Here is a 12545-nt window from a genome sequence, read left to right on the forward strand (position 1 = left end):
GGAATGATCATAGTATGAAGACTCCTAATCTTGTAATTCACCATGTTTAATCCATTTATTATATTGCAAAGCAAAGAGACACTGCAAGGGCAGAACACAGCCCTCCCTGCCTGGGGGGAAAAATCCTGGGAAATATCCTGTTGATCCTATGAATCAGAATTGCTGCAATATTTTGTAACATTTTATGTTAGTTTGGATTTAGTCTTTAAGGCCCACCTTTCATCTCTTAGCTGAGAAGCAGCTTCTGGTAGCTATGTTAGTTATATTGTTGTATAAATTTGTAACATTTTGATAGGAAAGAATGCATGGCATCTCTTCTGACATGGGGAACGGGTATCATTATAAATGCATAGTTAGGATTCAATCTGCTCCATCTAATCAACCTGCCCTGATGAGTTGTTCTAGTTCTTTGCAGTTCTGATACAGCTTGGGTGGGTAGAGAAACCCGAGTTTATTTGCCACACTGGTTTGATTAAAAATCAGGGTGTAGTTAATACTAGTGAGCAATGTGCTTATACCTATAATTCACTTCCCTTTCTAGGCTTCACTATGCCTGTGTGAGGCACCTTTGTGTGATATAAATACATTCTAATGAAAGGTTGTAGCACTACCTCTTTGTTGATAAAGAAATCCTCACAGGCCAAGTGGGATGGTACAAAAATGTTGTGAACTATTTATAAGGCTCAGCATTATTTTTAGGAGTAAATAGATAATCAGCTGTGGTCCATGCTCTTCCTTCAATCTACAAAACCTCTAAAGAAGAAAGACCCGTAAAAGTTCACATAGAGGGTTATTTGGTACACAAGGAGCTCTGGGAAACTGCAGTTGGTTTCCTCAGCTGTGATAGCCTCCTAGAATTTGAGTATCACTTAGGTGCAAAAAACAGTGCTTTATAATTTTCCTGTTAGTTTTTTTTTTTAAGAATGCACTCTGTCAATCTTCCTTACATCATCTTCCCTAAACAGTGAACAAGGGGACTGATGACAAAATATGAAGAGATCAGTGAAAATTTATTATGACAGTTCAGATAGCTTTATTTAGTATGTGTGAATTTCCATGCAGGCACATTTTGCTTGGAACCATTTGTATGTTAAGACATGACCAGAATGTCTGTTTTCAATCATTTATGAACTAAATTCAGTTATCAAATATGAATATGAGCAAAGCAGCCTGTGATGCTAACCTGAAGTTGTAATCTGAGAGCAGGGATAAAGTCAGATCAAGGTTTTATGTTTGTAATGCCGATAAGTGTTAAAACATTACTGCCTGGGGAGAGTTAGAAAACATGTTAGGTAAGACTAACTTATCACTCGTTACAGGTTACATGTCAATGGTAATTCTGACCTTTTCTGCTGGTTCAGAAAGTGGCAATGCTTCTAAAGGTATCTGTTTTCCATTTGCTTACAGTGCGGCCAAGTGCTACAGTATAGCAGTCCACTTCTCTTCTTCCTATTCCTACTGACATTTTCAACAGCCACAATAATGCAGTGTTTCTTGTTCAGCACCTTCTTCTCTAAAGCAAATCTGGCTGCTGCCTGCAGTGGAGTCATCTACTTCACCTTGTACCTGCCCCACATTGTCTGCTTTGTCTGGCAAGACCACATGAGTGTTAATCTGAAGATCCTAGCAGTAAGCCTTTCTCTGATTATCTGGTATCTTTGTGTCCTCCTCACTGTCTCTGCTCTGTCCATGTATGAGTAACAAAGTCCTGCACACCACCTCCTCTCTCTGCTTTTTTGATTGAGCAGTATCATCTCTTGTCAAGCAGAGATTGCAAGTGAATAAGCCTTCAGTGAGTCTAGTCACCAGGAGATGTTTTCATGGCTTTTAGAAAATTCCACGAAATTTATTTTATTTTTTGAATGCGAGGAAATCAGCATAATGCTCCAAGTTCAAAACATTTCCTATAAGGCAGAACAAATTTTACTTCTGGTATGTTTAATAAATACAAAGGGAAGTCAGAAAACGGGAACAGTTGTTTTCCTCATCTCCTATAACCTAGTTAATAGGGTAATTTCCAAGGATGAGAGGACCCCAGGCTCACACTCCTCCTTTGCCTGAATTTCAAGTGAGGATCTGAACCCAGGTGCTATAGTTCTGACATATATTTTCTGTCTAACAAGCTGTAGGCCGTTCCCCATGTAAAGCTTCCTCATTGGTTGTCTCTTCCATTATACATAAAATAGTTAACTATTCACTGGAGCTGGAAACTTCTTGCTCTGTTTTGAAGTGAAGCTGTGAACTTACAGAATCAGTTATGCTGATTTTCTGTAGCTCAATGAATCAGAAAGCTGCAGGGATTTGAAAGATCCGTCTCTACCGAGTATTCTAACAACCTTCTAACAAAGGTGCTCTCTTCTCCTCTTGCATTAGGAAATCTGATGCAAAAAGAAAGAGAAAACAGTTACTTTGACAGATGTAATTAGGGGTAAATATGGCTGTGAATCAGCTTTCTAACTGCATGTGTTTAGCATATAACATTTCTAGTTCTATAGATAAAGGCAATAAAATGCAAAACTTGATCCTATCGTTAAATCAGGAAATGAGTAAGGTTAACACTTGACAGGTCCTGATTTGGGAGGAAAGCTGGAGACTGACATACAGTGTGAGCAGAAAGAAGGGTTTGATTCTCTTCTCACCCTAAAGGAGGAGGAAGTCAAAGGTATAAAGCAATATGAGAAAGGATATTTGTTGACCAGAAATTCTGAATGTTTTCCTCTGTTCCTGATATGTTTGGTCTTATATTTGTTGTTCAAAGGTTAGTCCCTGAAGAAGAGCTAACTACAAGGTGTGTAGAGAGGGTTGTGCATGGGATGGGGGGGGTTGAAGAAAAAATGAAACTTTTTAGAGAAAATTGAAGTAGTTGGACAATGAATGGATTGCTGAAAAACAAACACTACTTTTAGCACATTATGATAATACCTCACTGGGAGTTGCTGTCAGGATCCCTCTTGCCACCGCCCCCCCCCCCCCCCCCCCCCCCCGTTTTCCAATGAACTGACGTTCATGGCCCTGCCCCATACACTGAAGAAACATTTTATTCCTCTAAGACGGGCAAAGTGCACACTGCAGACTTCTAGACCCATCTTTAGCATTTACAAAGCAGAGATATTAAGGGGAAAAAGAACCTGTGCAGTTCCCTTATAGCCAAAGGAAGTAGAGCCAAGGTTGAATCCAGTCTTTTATGGCTAAATACAGCTTAGAATTGCTACCATTCGGAGGATTAAACATCCCAGTCCTATATATTATCAAGTTTCATGGTCCACTCCATAAAAATAATCTTTTTTGTACTTGCCTTACAGAATTTTTCCTGTCTGATATGTCATTTTTCCTATATTCCAGAGTTTGCTTTCTCAAGTAGCTTTTGGTTTTGGCACAGAATATTTGTCACGCTATGAAGAGCAAGGTCTTGGCCTACAGTGGGGTAATATCAGAACCAGTCCCTTGGAAGGAGATGAATATAGCTTTCTATTTTCCATTAAAATGATGCTTTTTGATGCTTTTCTGTATGGAATCCTTTCTTGGTACATTGATAATGTTTTTCCAGGTATGTCTGTTTCTTATTCACATAAAGTAGTGGTAATTCATGTAAATCATGTTAGCCTAATCAATGGCAGAGTATTTCTATATCAGAAACGGGATATTTGACATTGTAGACTGAAGAGTCTGATCCAGTATGGCACCACTATTTTATTAAGGGTTTCCCTTTTTCTCTTTTTCTTTCTCCCCATTTGAGTCTTGAAAAGAATGGAAAGAAGAAGGAAGACCATTTCTGATGCTGTTTTAAAAATTAAATAAAAAAATTGACAAAAATACAATCTTTAAAAAGCCAGTTTGTATACATATTTGTATACAACTTTTGAGAAGATTCAACCATTTCCAGTGAGAATTTCTCATCTTCATCCAGATGCTTTGAAAATATGAAAACAAAGGCCCTAGTTCATAAATGTACTTATAGCCACATTAGGCCAACTGTTTCTTAAAGGATGGTACTATTTCCTGAGACACATATTGTGTCCTAGTGGCTGGAAGAATTCCCATGTGGATTTCTTTAATTTCTTAAAGAGAATCCTCATTCTAGAGTTGAGTTCACAAAAGAGCTTTTTTTTTTTTTTTTTTTTTGTTACCAATTACAAAGTTTAGGAGCTTTCTTTGTGAGAAAATGGTTTATCTCCCTGTAGATCAAATGGTTATCTTGCCTCTTATTGACTGTGGTTATAGTATAATACTAAATACAGACTGAAAGCGAGCAAGCTTTCTTTTCATTAATTTACTACTCCCATATGTGAATTGCAGCTCCAGAGTGTATTTCTTGGCAGATGGCTATCTGCAAGATTTCTTCCCTCCTCCTCACCCCCCTTCTCGGGTGGTTACTCAGAATTTGAGGTCTTGCAGATTTTCCTCAACTATGAAAGAGAATTGATGATGGGCCAGGTATGATTGTGTTTGTCTGCCCATATCACTTAGGATAGTTAATCCAAATTAAGAAAAGGTATGGATTTGCTACTGAATTGCTTTAGATCTCTTAGGATATTTTCCTTCAGAATTAAAATGCAGCCTTAAGTCTTCTTTGTTTCCACTCTAAAGTGAACGATGCAACATCAAATTAGTGCCTTTTTCAGTTTTTAAGAAATATGTTCTCACAAAAATGTTTAATGCAATGTAACATTTATTTTAAAAGTGAATTTACAGTAACTTTCCTAAGAGTCCCTATTTGGACAAGCCTATGTTGCAGCCCTGTTTGTTTATAAAGAATGGACAATGTCCTGTTTCTATAAACACAGCAGGAATTAAACAACAGGAGAGGATTTCTTTGCTCACAGTCCCAAGTCTCTTTTTCAGCCAGCACTTTACACAAAAGTACTCTCTCCCAGAGCTTTATTCAGTGGCTTCAGTTCCTCCCAATATTTGCTCTGAGTGTCTCCTTGGCTTTATGTTCCTCTGTTTCTGTTGAGTTTCTCATAACATTTCTCTCTCTCTCTCTCTCACGCGCGCGCGCACACATAGCCTTACCAAATCAATCCTGTAGTCTTTGAGCTTACTATATACGAGTTCCTTGGATAATTCTTTGAACCATATGGTTCAGCTCCTGCTCAAGTTTTCTCTGCATCCAGCCACTCTTAGGCAGGCTGGTCCTTTTGAGATTTAAGCATTCTACTCCATAATGGAGTTCACTTGGCTTTTTTGCGTTCATCCTGGATGAGAAGCAGTTGCTTTAGCCACCAGCTTCAAAGGGATGTAATCCAACCCATAACAAGTGCAAGGCAAACTGCTTATGGATGCAGACAGAGTGTTTGCTTGCATTAATGGGAGTACAATTGCCTAATGTACAGGATATTTTTGGTAAGTCAGAAGTAAACAGACACCTTCATAAACAGTGTCTTTTGATAAAGAAAAGCTGGCTACCCACCAGTTAGCATCACAAATTCCCTTTGCTTATTTTGAATAAGTAACACAAGACCAAGGACATCTGGATTCACAAAGATACCAGTTTTAAACATTGCAGCTCAGATCCCTATGGTCTATAATTCAATGCAGTCCAAGAAAGCGCTAGCTCTAAATCCAGTCCAAAAGGAACTGATAATGTTATTGTACTTTCTCTTTTCAAAACAGAATTAATCTGTGACCAATAGACCCTATTTCTGTTTAAGAAAAGGATTACTCTGCCATTTTTTTCTGTAAAAAGCTGTGTGTTGAAATATCAGCTAGAATCTTTTTTCTGTTTAGTTGCTTATTGCCAGTAGTGCAGTCAGACCCAGTGCAGTAAGTGCTTTTTCACTCTTGGAGACTCTGAAGTGTTAAGTGGGACATAAAAGGAGATCACTGAGTGAGGCTGGGATACCGTCTTAAGCAATCAGGATGTTTCTTGGCAGCTATGGCCAGCAAAGCATTCAAATTGTCCCCAGGTAGCGGGCAGTTTAATTAAACCACGTTTTACTTGAGAAAACCTAAGGCCAATCAGGTTTCACATTTTGTGTTTATTTTACTCTTGTCCGGAAAAAAAACTTGCAAATGAAGTCTGTTCTGCCAGGATCTTGGTGGATGTTTTGACCTTCTGGTATGCTGCACTATGACTGCTGATGCAACTGCAAGTGTTTATGATTATAGCTCAGGCTTTGTCCAGATGAATCTGTGCCCACTGAGGAATGCGGTTATGAAGTACTCTTTATCTACTTATTTTTGTTTTAGGGGACTATGGGCTACCACAGCCTTGGTATTTCCCTCTGCAAGAATCTTACTGGCTTGGCTCTGGACACCCAAAAGCTGAGAAAACAGTAACAGCTAATGGTGAGTTATCAAAACTTTGATACTCGGAACAACTTCAAAACCACTGATTCACTTAGAAGTAATTGCGTGGCATTTCCATTATATGAGCTGCTGAAAAGATTAGAGATAGCCATACACTGTGAATCTTGGTAGGTGCCTTTGAACTTGGAGTGGCCTGCTGTTAATCAGAGATGAGTCACCATCTCTCTGAGAGCCTCTAAAGCACAGCTTAACAAGCATCATCAAAGCCCACGCTCTCTAACCAACAAATCTAGAGACATTTAAGGAGTTCTTATTGCCCAGTGCAGCATCTGAGTGAGATGAGTCAAAATGAAATATGATACCGATCTTATATTTGCAAGGGTTCCCCTATATTTCTAAATGTGATTCTCTTCTACCTGGCTGGACTAGTGTCTCTGACTAGTAACTCTGTTTCCTTTGGGTTTTTACAAAGGTAGGCAAGATCCGAATTAACACCAGCCTTGCACTCACCTCAGTGAGTGCAGAAGTCCTGCTTTTGCAGAATTATTTTCTGTGCGTTGACGTTGGAGTAATTAAGAACAACATTTGGGTGATTTTATTTGAATAGAAATTAAACTGAATGATGATTAATGTCTGGAATAGATGCTTTCTGAAGGTGGTGTTTTGGAACCTGTCTTAAATTTACAAGGTAGCAGTGAAACCAATCAAAATGACAGATCTGACAGACCACTGTCAAGGCAGTCTCATCTCAGGATGATATTTCTAGACTAGCAGGGAGTTAATCCTCTGTAACCACGCTGATATTACATCCACTGCTCGCATATTTTGATCAGAAAGGAGGAGGCTGTAACATTGTTTACTCTGAAGAGGTTTTGCATTCTGGTGCATTCTAAGGGAATGAGCAGATTTCCCTTTAGATTTGCTGTGATGGTGTTCAGAATAATAGAGGCTTTTCTAGATATTGTGGAGTCGGTTATCTACATCTGTTTTACTTCTGCTTCACTTCTGCTGCCTGCTAGATTAGCATTTGGTTGCGTAGGAAGGAGAAGAGAGACAAAGGAGGACCTGGAGCATGTTTACAGATGAATGGAAAAACTCCCAAAGACGCAAATAAGATGTCAGCCACTACATCTCATTGACTTTCCAAGGAATTTGCATAGATCCTACACCAGAGCTCCTTTGAACATCTCAAAGTTGGAGAACAGAATTACTTAGAGGGTTTTAACATTTTCTAGTTACTTAGGATCACACTAAACTTTAGCAGGAACAAATTTCCATTTTCTGATTGAATTTAATGCCTCACATGTTCTATGTGCTCTGTAATATATTTCCAATACAAGGAGGCACAAAATTTCTTAGTACCCAAACTAAAGGACACGAGAAGGCTTATAAGCCTCCCCCCCCGCCCCCAACAAAAGTCAATTGCTCACATAGATCAGCAACAGAAAAACTAATGGCTTCTCTTTTAGTGTCAAGTTTTTATATTATAAGTTGTTATTAGAATTTTTTAGATTGGTTAGATAAAACATTTTGCTTAAGTCAAGCCTGGAATTTATTCTGTAGGTGAGTTTATATCATATCAGGTAGCTGAGCTAATATGATAGTTTACTGTTGAGAGAAATGGGGAGATCTTACAATACCTTCCCCAGCTCCCATCCTAGCTCTGTTGTCCCAGTCCCACCCTTCCACTAGCTTTGGCATTTATCAGAAACTTCAGTGAACTGATTCAACTCACAAACCAAGCAGAAAACTATCCACTACTTTGCTAAGTTATTTTTCTGTCAGATTTGAGAGTTGAATTAGTGCACAGAAGTCTCTGACGACCTCCGGAGCTGACACAAAGCAAGTCGTAGGAGCAGGTGGGCATGGGAAGATGGGCAGGAAGGCCACAAGGCCCCTGTCTTTCAGCAGAAGTAACCTTTTATATCACCTCCAGCTGTGTCATGTAACTTCACTGTGAGCAGCAGTTTATTTTTCTGGGCTAAAAAAAGTTTTGAAGCTTTGCTGATATGAATGATGAATTACAAGATCTGGTGGTGCTAGGAACACTAAGCTTCTCTTAGCTGGAAGAAATTGAATGTTTTATATGGACATACACAAATCCATGAGTGCTGAAGGAGCTGGCCAATGTCACCATAAGACCACTCTCTATCCTCTTCGAAAGTCCAGGTAACTGGGGGAGGTTCCTGAAGACAGGAAAAAGGCAAATATCACACCCATCTTCAAAAAGAGCAGGAAGAAGAATCTGGGGAACTACAAGCTGGTCAGCCCAACCTCAGTCCCTAACAAGATTGTGAGGCAAATCCTTCTGGAAGCCATTCCCACGCATGTGAAGGACAAGATGACTGGAAACAGCCAACACAGATTCACCAAAAACAAATTGTGCCTAACCAATCTGACTCTTTTCTGTGGTGAGACTACTGGCTTACTGGACAAGAGGAGAGCAGCGGATGTTATTTAACTTGTCTTTAGCAAGGCCTTTAGCCTATATTCCTGTAGTATTCTGATAGACAAATTGGTGAGATACAGGCTGGATAAGTGGAGGATAAGGAGGACAGAAAAGAGATTGGACTGCTGGGCCTGAAGGATTGCGATCAGTAGTGCAAAGTCCAATTGGAGGCCAGTGGTTAGTGGCATCCTTCAGGGACTGATACTGGGATCAAAACTGTTTAATGCCTTTATTAGCGATCTGGATGATGGGGTAGAGTCCACTCACAGCAAGTTTGTGAAAGATATCAAATTGGAGGGAACACTGGAGTGTAGGGCAGGTATTCAGAGGGACCTGACAGGCTGGAGAAATGGATAGACAGGAACCTCATGAAGTTTGAAAAAAGCAAATGCATAGTACGGTATTTAGGATGGAATAACCCCACATGACAGTACAGGCTGGGCACCAACTTTGCAAAGCAAGCAGCTTTGTAGAAAAGGCATGGTAGACAACATATTGAATATGAGCCATCAGTGTGCCCTTGCAGCAAAGAAGGCCAACTACATCCTGAGCTGCATTAGCAAGAGTGTAGCCAACACTTCAAGGGAAGCGATTATTCCCTTCTGGTCAGATTTGTGAGACTGCAACTGGAATACTGTGTTGTCCTCCCCAGTGCAAGGAAGACATTGATTTACTGAAGGGAAATCAGTGAAGAGCCACCAAGATGATTAGGAAGCTGGAGCATGCAGCGTATGAGGACATGCTGAGAGAGCTGGATCTGCCCAGGCTTAAGAGAAGGCCAAGTGGAGATGATATTGCTGATGACCTACCTAATGGGGAAGATGGAGCCATACTTCATAGGAGTGCCCAGTGAAAGGATGAGAAGCAAAGGATATAAGCTGGAAAACAGATTTGATTAAAAAAAAAAAGAAGAAGAAGAAGAAGTTATTCACTGTGAAGGTAGTCAAACACTGAAACAGGTTGACCACAGAGGTTGTGATATCTACATCCTTGGGAGATAGTCAGAACTTGATTGGACAAAGCAAACTTAAAGCAGCCTATTTTAAGCTGGCCATATTCTTGAGGATTGAACTGGAGACCTTCAGAAGTCCCTTCCAGTTTAAATTATTCTATGATTATCTTAGCTAGCCTCACAGCATGCTGAAACTCATTAATAAGAATTTGATCTGTCTTATTTCAATGTTTCTTCTGCAAAACATCTCCTTGTGTTTTCTCAGGCAGGGACAGTTGGAAAGATCATCTCTGTCTGATGAATTCCTTTGTAAGAGGCACATGATACTTACCTGCTTCAAGGACTAGGACTCTTCAATAACTCAGCTTACACGAACAGCTGTAGAACTTTTCTCAGCTTGTGCCTTTCCTTCAAGTAACACAAAGCATTTTCTTCATTTATTGTAACTGGTTAACATGTTGGGAAGAAAAGAGGACACAAAACTGTCAGATAAATGCAAGGCTGAAAATGAAATTAAGCTGGCTAGTTATCCAGGTACTTTAAAAAATGTGGTTCTATCAGTGCACTTCTGTAGCCCCCATTTTGCCAGTTTTAGGACTAGACAAACTTGTTCTATTGCTATTTGTTCACTAGGGCATTTCATAAAGTTTTGTAGGTTAAAATTTCTTATAGCAGAAAGTTATGGTGAAATTCCCCAACAAAAATTAAGTCCTAGACCATCTGATAAATTACAATGTGCTAGTTGCATTCCAGGCTACTAGCCTGCATCTGTTATGTAAACTGTTCCTTTAGTGGCTCTCTCTTGTTACATCACTGTTCTTCCTACTTCAAGCCTGTCTTCATTAGTGATTTTGTGTGACTACTTCCCTTCTTGGCAGCAAAATCGAAGACCAAGCTGACCAGCTAGAAATTCTTGTGCAAAAGTTGGCACTGACTCATTCACTCTGGTCTGGAGCTAGTCTCTTAATCTGAGTAGCAGTTTGCTTTTCACTTAACTTTCATTTGGTTTTTTTCCTCTCTCTCCTTATCAGGCTGGGAAATATTTCTATGGCCTTGCTGTCAGTGTGGTGAAAAACAGTCTGGACCTGCATGGGCAGAATATAACATATAAAAAGTGTGCCTAATATTAGTAAGGAGCTTCTACTCTGGGCCTATAATTGCAAGATTGTTAGTCCTCTTTCCTAAATATCTCTTCCTGACTACTGAGAATCAGATTTTAAACTAGATGGCCTCAAGTACTGTGTTCCTAAGCTGAGTAAAGTGCTGTGATTAGTGCTCTTGGAGAGTTAAGACTATCTCCTTTTTCCCCAAGCAGCTCTAGAGATAAGAGGAAACTAAATTTTGTTTGGCTAAATGTTGGTTATTTTTGGTTTGTGTAGGAAAAAGTCCAAAATCAGAAGGCAGTGTGGACCAGAAGGCCACAGAAGGAGGAAAAAATGAAAGCAGAACAGAGAAATCTGAAGAACCTGAAAAGCTAGAAGAAAAGAGTGAGAGCCAAGGGGAGAAGGATGGTAAAAACAAACGATGTAAACACAAACGAGAAAAACAGCCCGGCGAGCAGGGGAAGCCTAAGGCAGATGTCCAGGACAAAGATGAAATGAATAGTAAGGAGAGAGAGCAACCTGAGTACTTCTCAGATATTTTACTCTTTGTGCTTTGTAACAAACTGGATGTAGGAATGACTGCAGTAAAACTGTGAGTGAGTGCTCAGTAGGCTACAGACACTAGCCTTAGTTCCTCCGTAAAAGCGTGGAGCAGTACCATGCTCTCCTGGCAGTATCTGCTCTCCTGACACTGTGCTGTGGCAGTGCTGTCCCTGCAGGAGGCCCTCACTTGTACTACAGGTGGTGTTTTACTGCAGTTCAGCAAGGGGATAGTCTGAATTTCACCAGGGATATGTGACTGCCAGAGCTAAGCTCAAGAGAGGCACTGACTCTCCCAGCTACCCTCTTGAATTCACAATTACAATCCCTCAGAATATTTTTAACTATTTCTCCATTAAGAAAGTTGTCCATGGAGAATATTTTCTCCATTAAGAAAGTTGTCCTCCAGGAGCGCTCTGTACCTTGTCTTTTACAGTGAAAATGCAGGCTGTCTCTGTAGCAAGTTAGTGTTCTTGCTAGGGAAAGCCTCAGAGAAATGTACGTTGACTTCCTAGGGTTAAATAGAGCCATGACTTAACATTCTTCTCAGCATAAGTATTTGTATTTATTCCCTCCTGTCCCTCCTTTTTCCCCCTATCTTCAGTATGTCTTGCATCTGTAGGGAAAGGCTGGTTTCAAAGGGATTTATCTGAAGTGTTCTGTGTGTATGTCTGCAGCCTTTTTTGATGCTGCCATTAGACACCATCTAAGTGCCAGTGTCGCCTTCTGTGGGGAGCCAGAAGAATTTTCTGCATGCGATGCTCAGAGGAATGCATGTGGATTCTGTAGCAAAAGCAGCTTCAGACAGCTGTGGGCTCGCTCTGAATCTTTTGAAAAGCTGGAGATAAAAGTAGGGTCATCAGAGCTCCTCACGTAGGCACTGAAAACATGCATTCAGGGTGAATGGAAGCAGGACAGGACTTCAAAAGAAACAAGACAAGCAGGGGGCAAAGGTTACTTTAGCCAATCTTCTCATAGCCCTGCCTTATCTTTGTGATGCTGTGCTCATCAGCTCCCGAGTTCCAGCTGCTCCATGACCACAGAGGCAGGGCTTTACCTGTCACTGCACGAAAAAAAGCTTACCTTCCCTTTCAACAAGCCACACAAGAACTGCAGGCGTATGGAGAAGCTGAGAGTAGACCTGATGTAGCTCAAGGACCAAATTACCAAAATGGCTTCATGTAAGAGCTGGCCCCAGTGAGTGGGATGGGAACTGGAGACTGGTTCTAAGGGCTTAACTCCAGGGCAGTCC

At 40.4% G+C, this 12545-nt stretch overlaps 1 protein-coding gene across 2 annotated transcripts in view; it reads left to right on the top strand.

Annotated features, from left to right (window-relative positions):
• ABCA4 (ATP binding cassette subfamily A member 4) overlaps positions 1-12545 on the top strand; it is an 85097-nt gene that overhangs the window by 42122 nt on the left and 30430 nt on the right. For both annotated transcript variants that reach the window (XM_068952393.1, XM_068952394.1), the window contains 4 exons: positions 1408-1629; positions 3343-3547; positions 6190-6288; positions 11030-11254. In XM_068952393.1, the coding sequence (XP_068808494.1) occupies positions 1408-1629; positions 3343-3547; positions 6190-6288; positions 11030-11254 (751 nt within the window). The remainder of the gene's footprint in view (positions 1-1407; positions 1630-3342; positions 3548-6189; positions 6289-11029; positions 11255-12545) is intronic.

The sequence above is a fragment of the Struthio camelus genome, chromosome 8 (genome assembly GCF_040807025.1).
Source record: "Struthio camelus isolate bStrCam1 chromosome 8, bStrCam1.hap1, whole genome shotgun sequence".
Classification (NCBI taxonomy): Eukaryota; Metazoa; Chordata; class Aves; order Struthioniformes; family Struthionidae; genus Struthio; species Struthio camelus.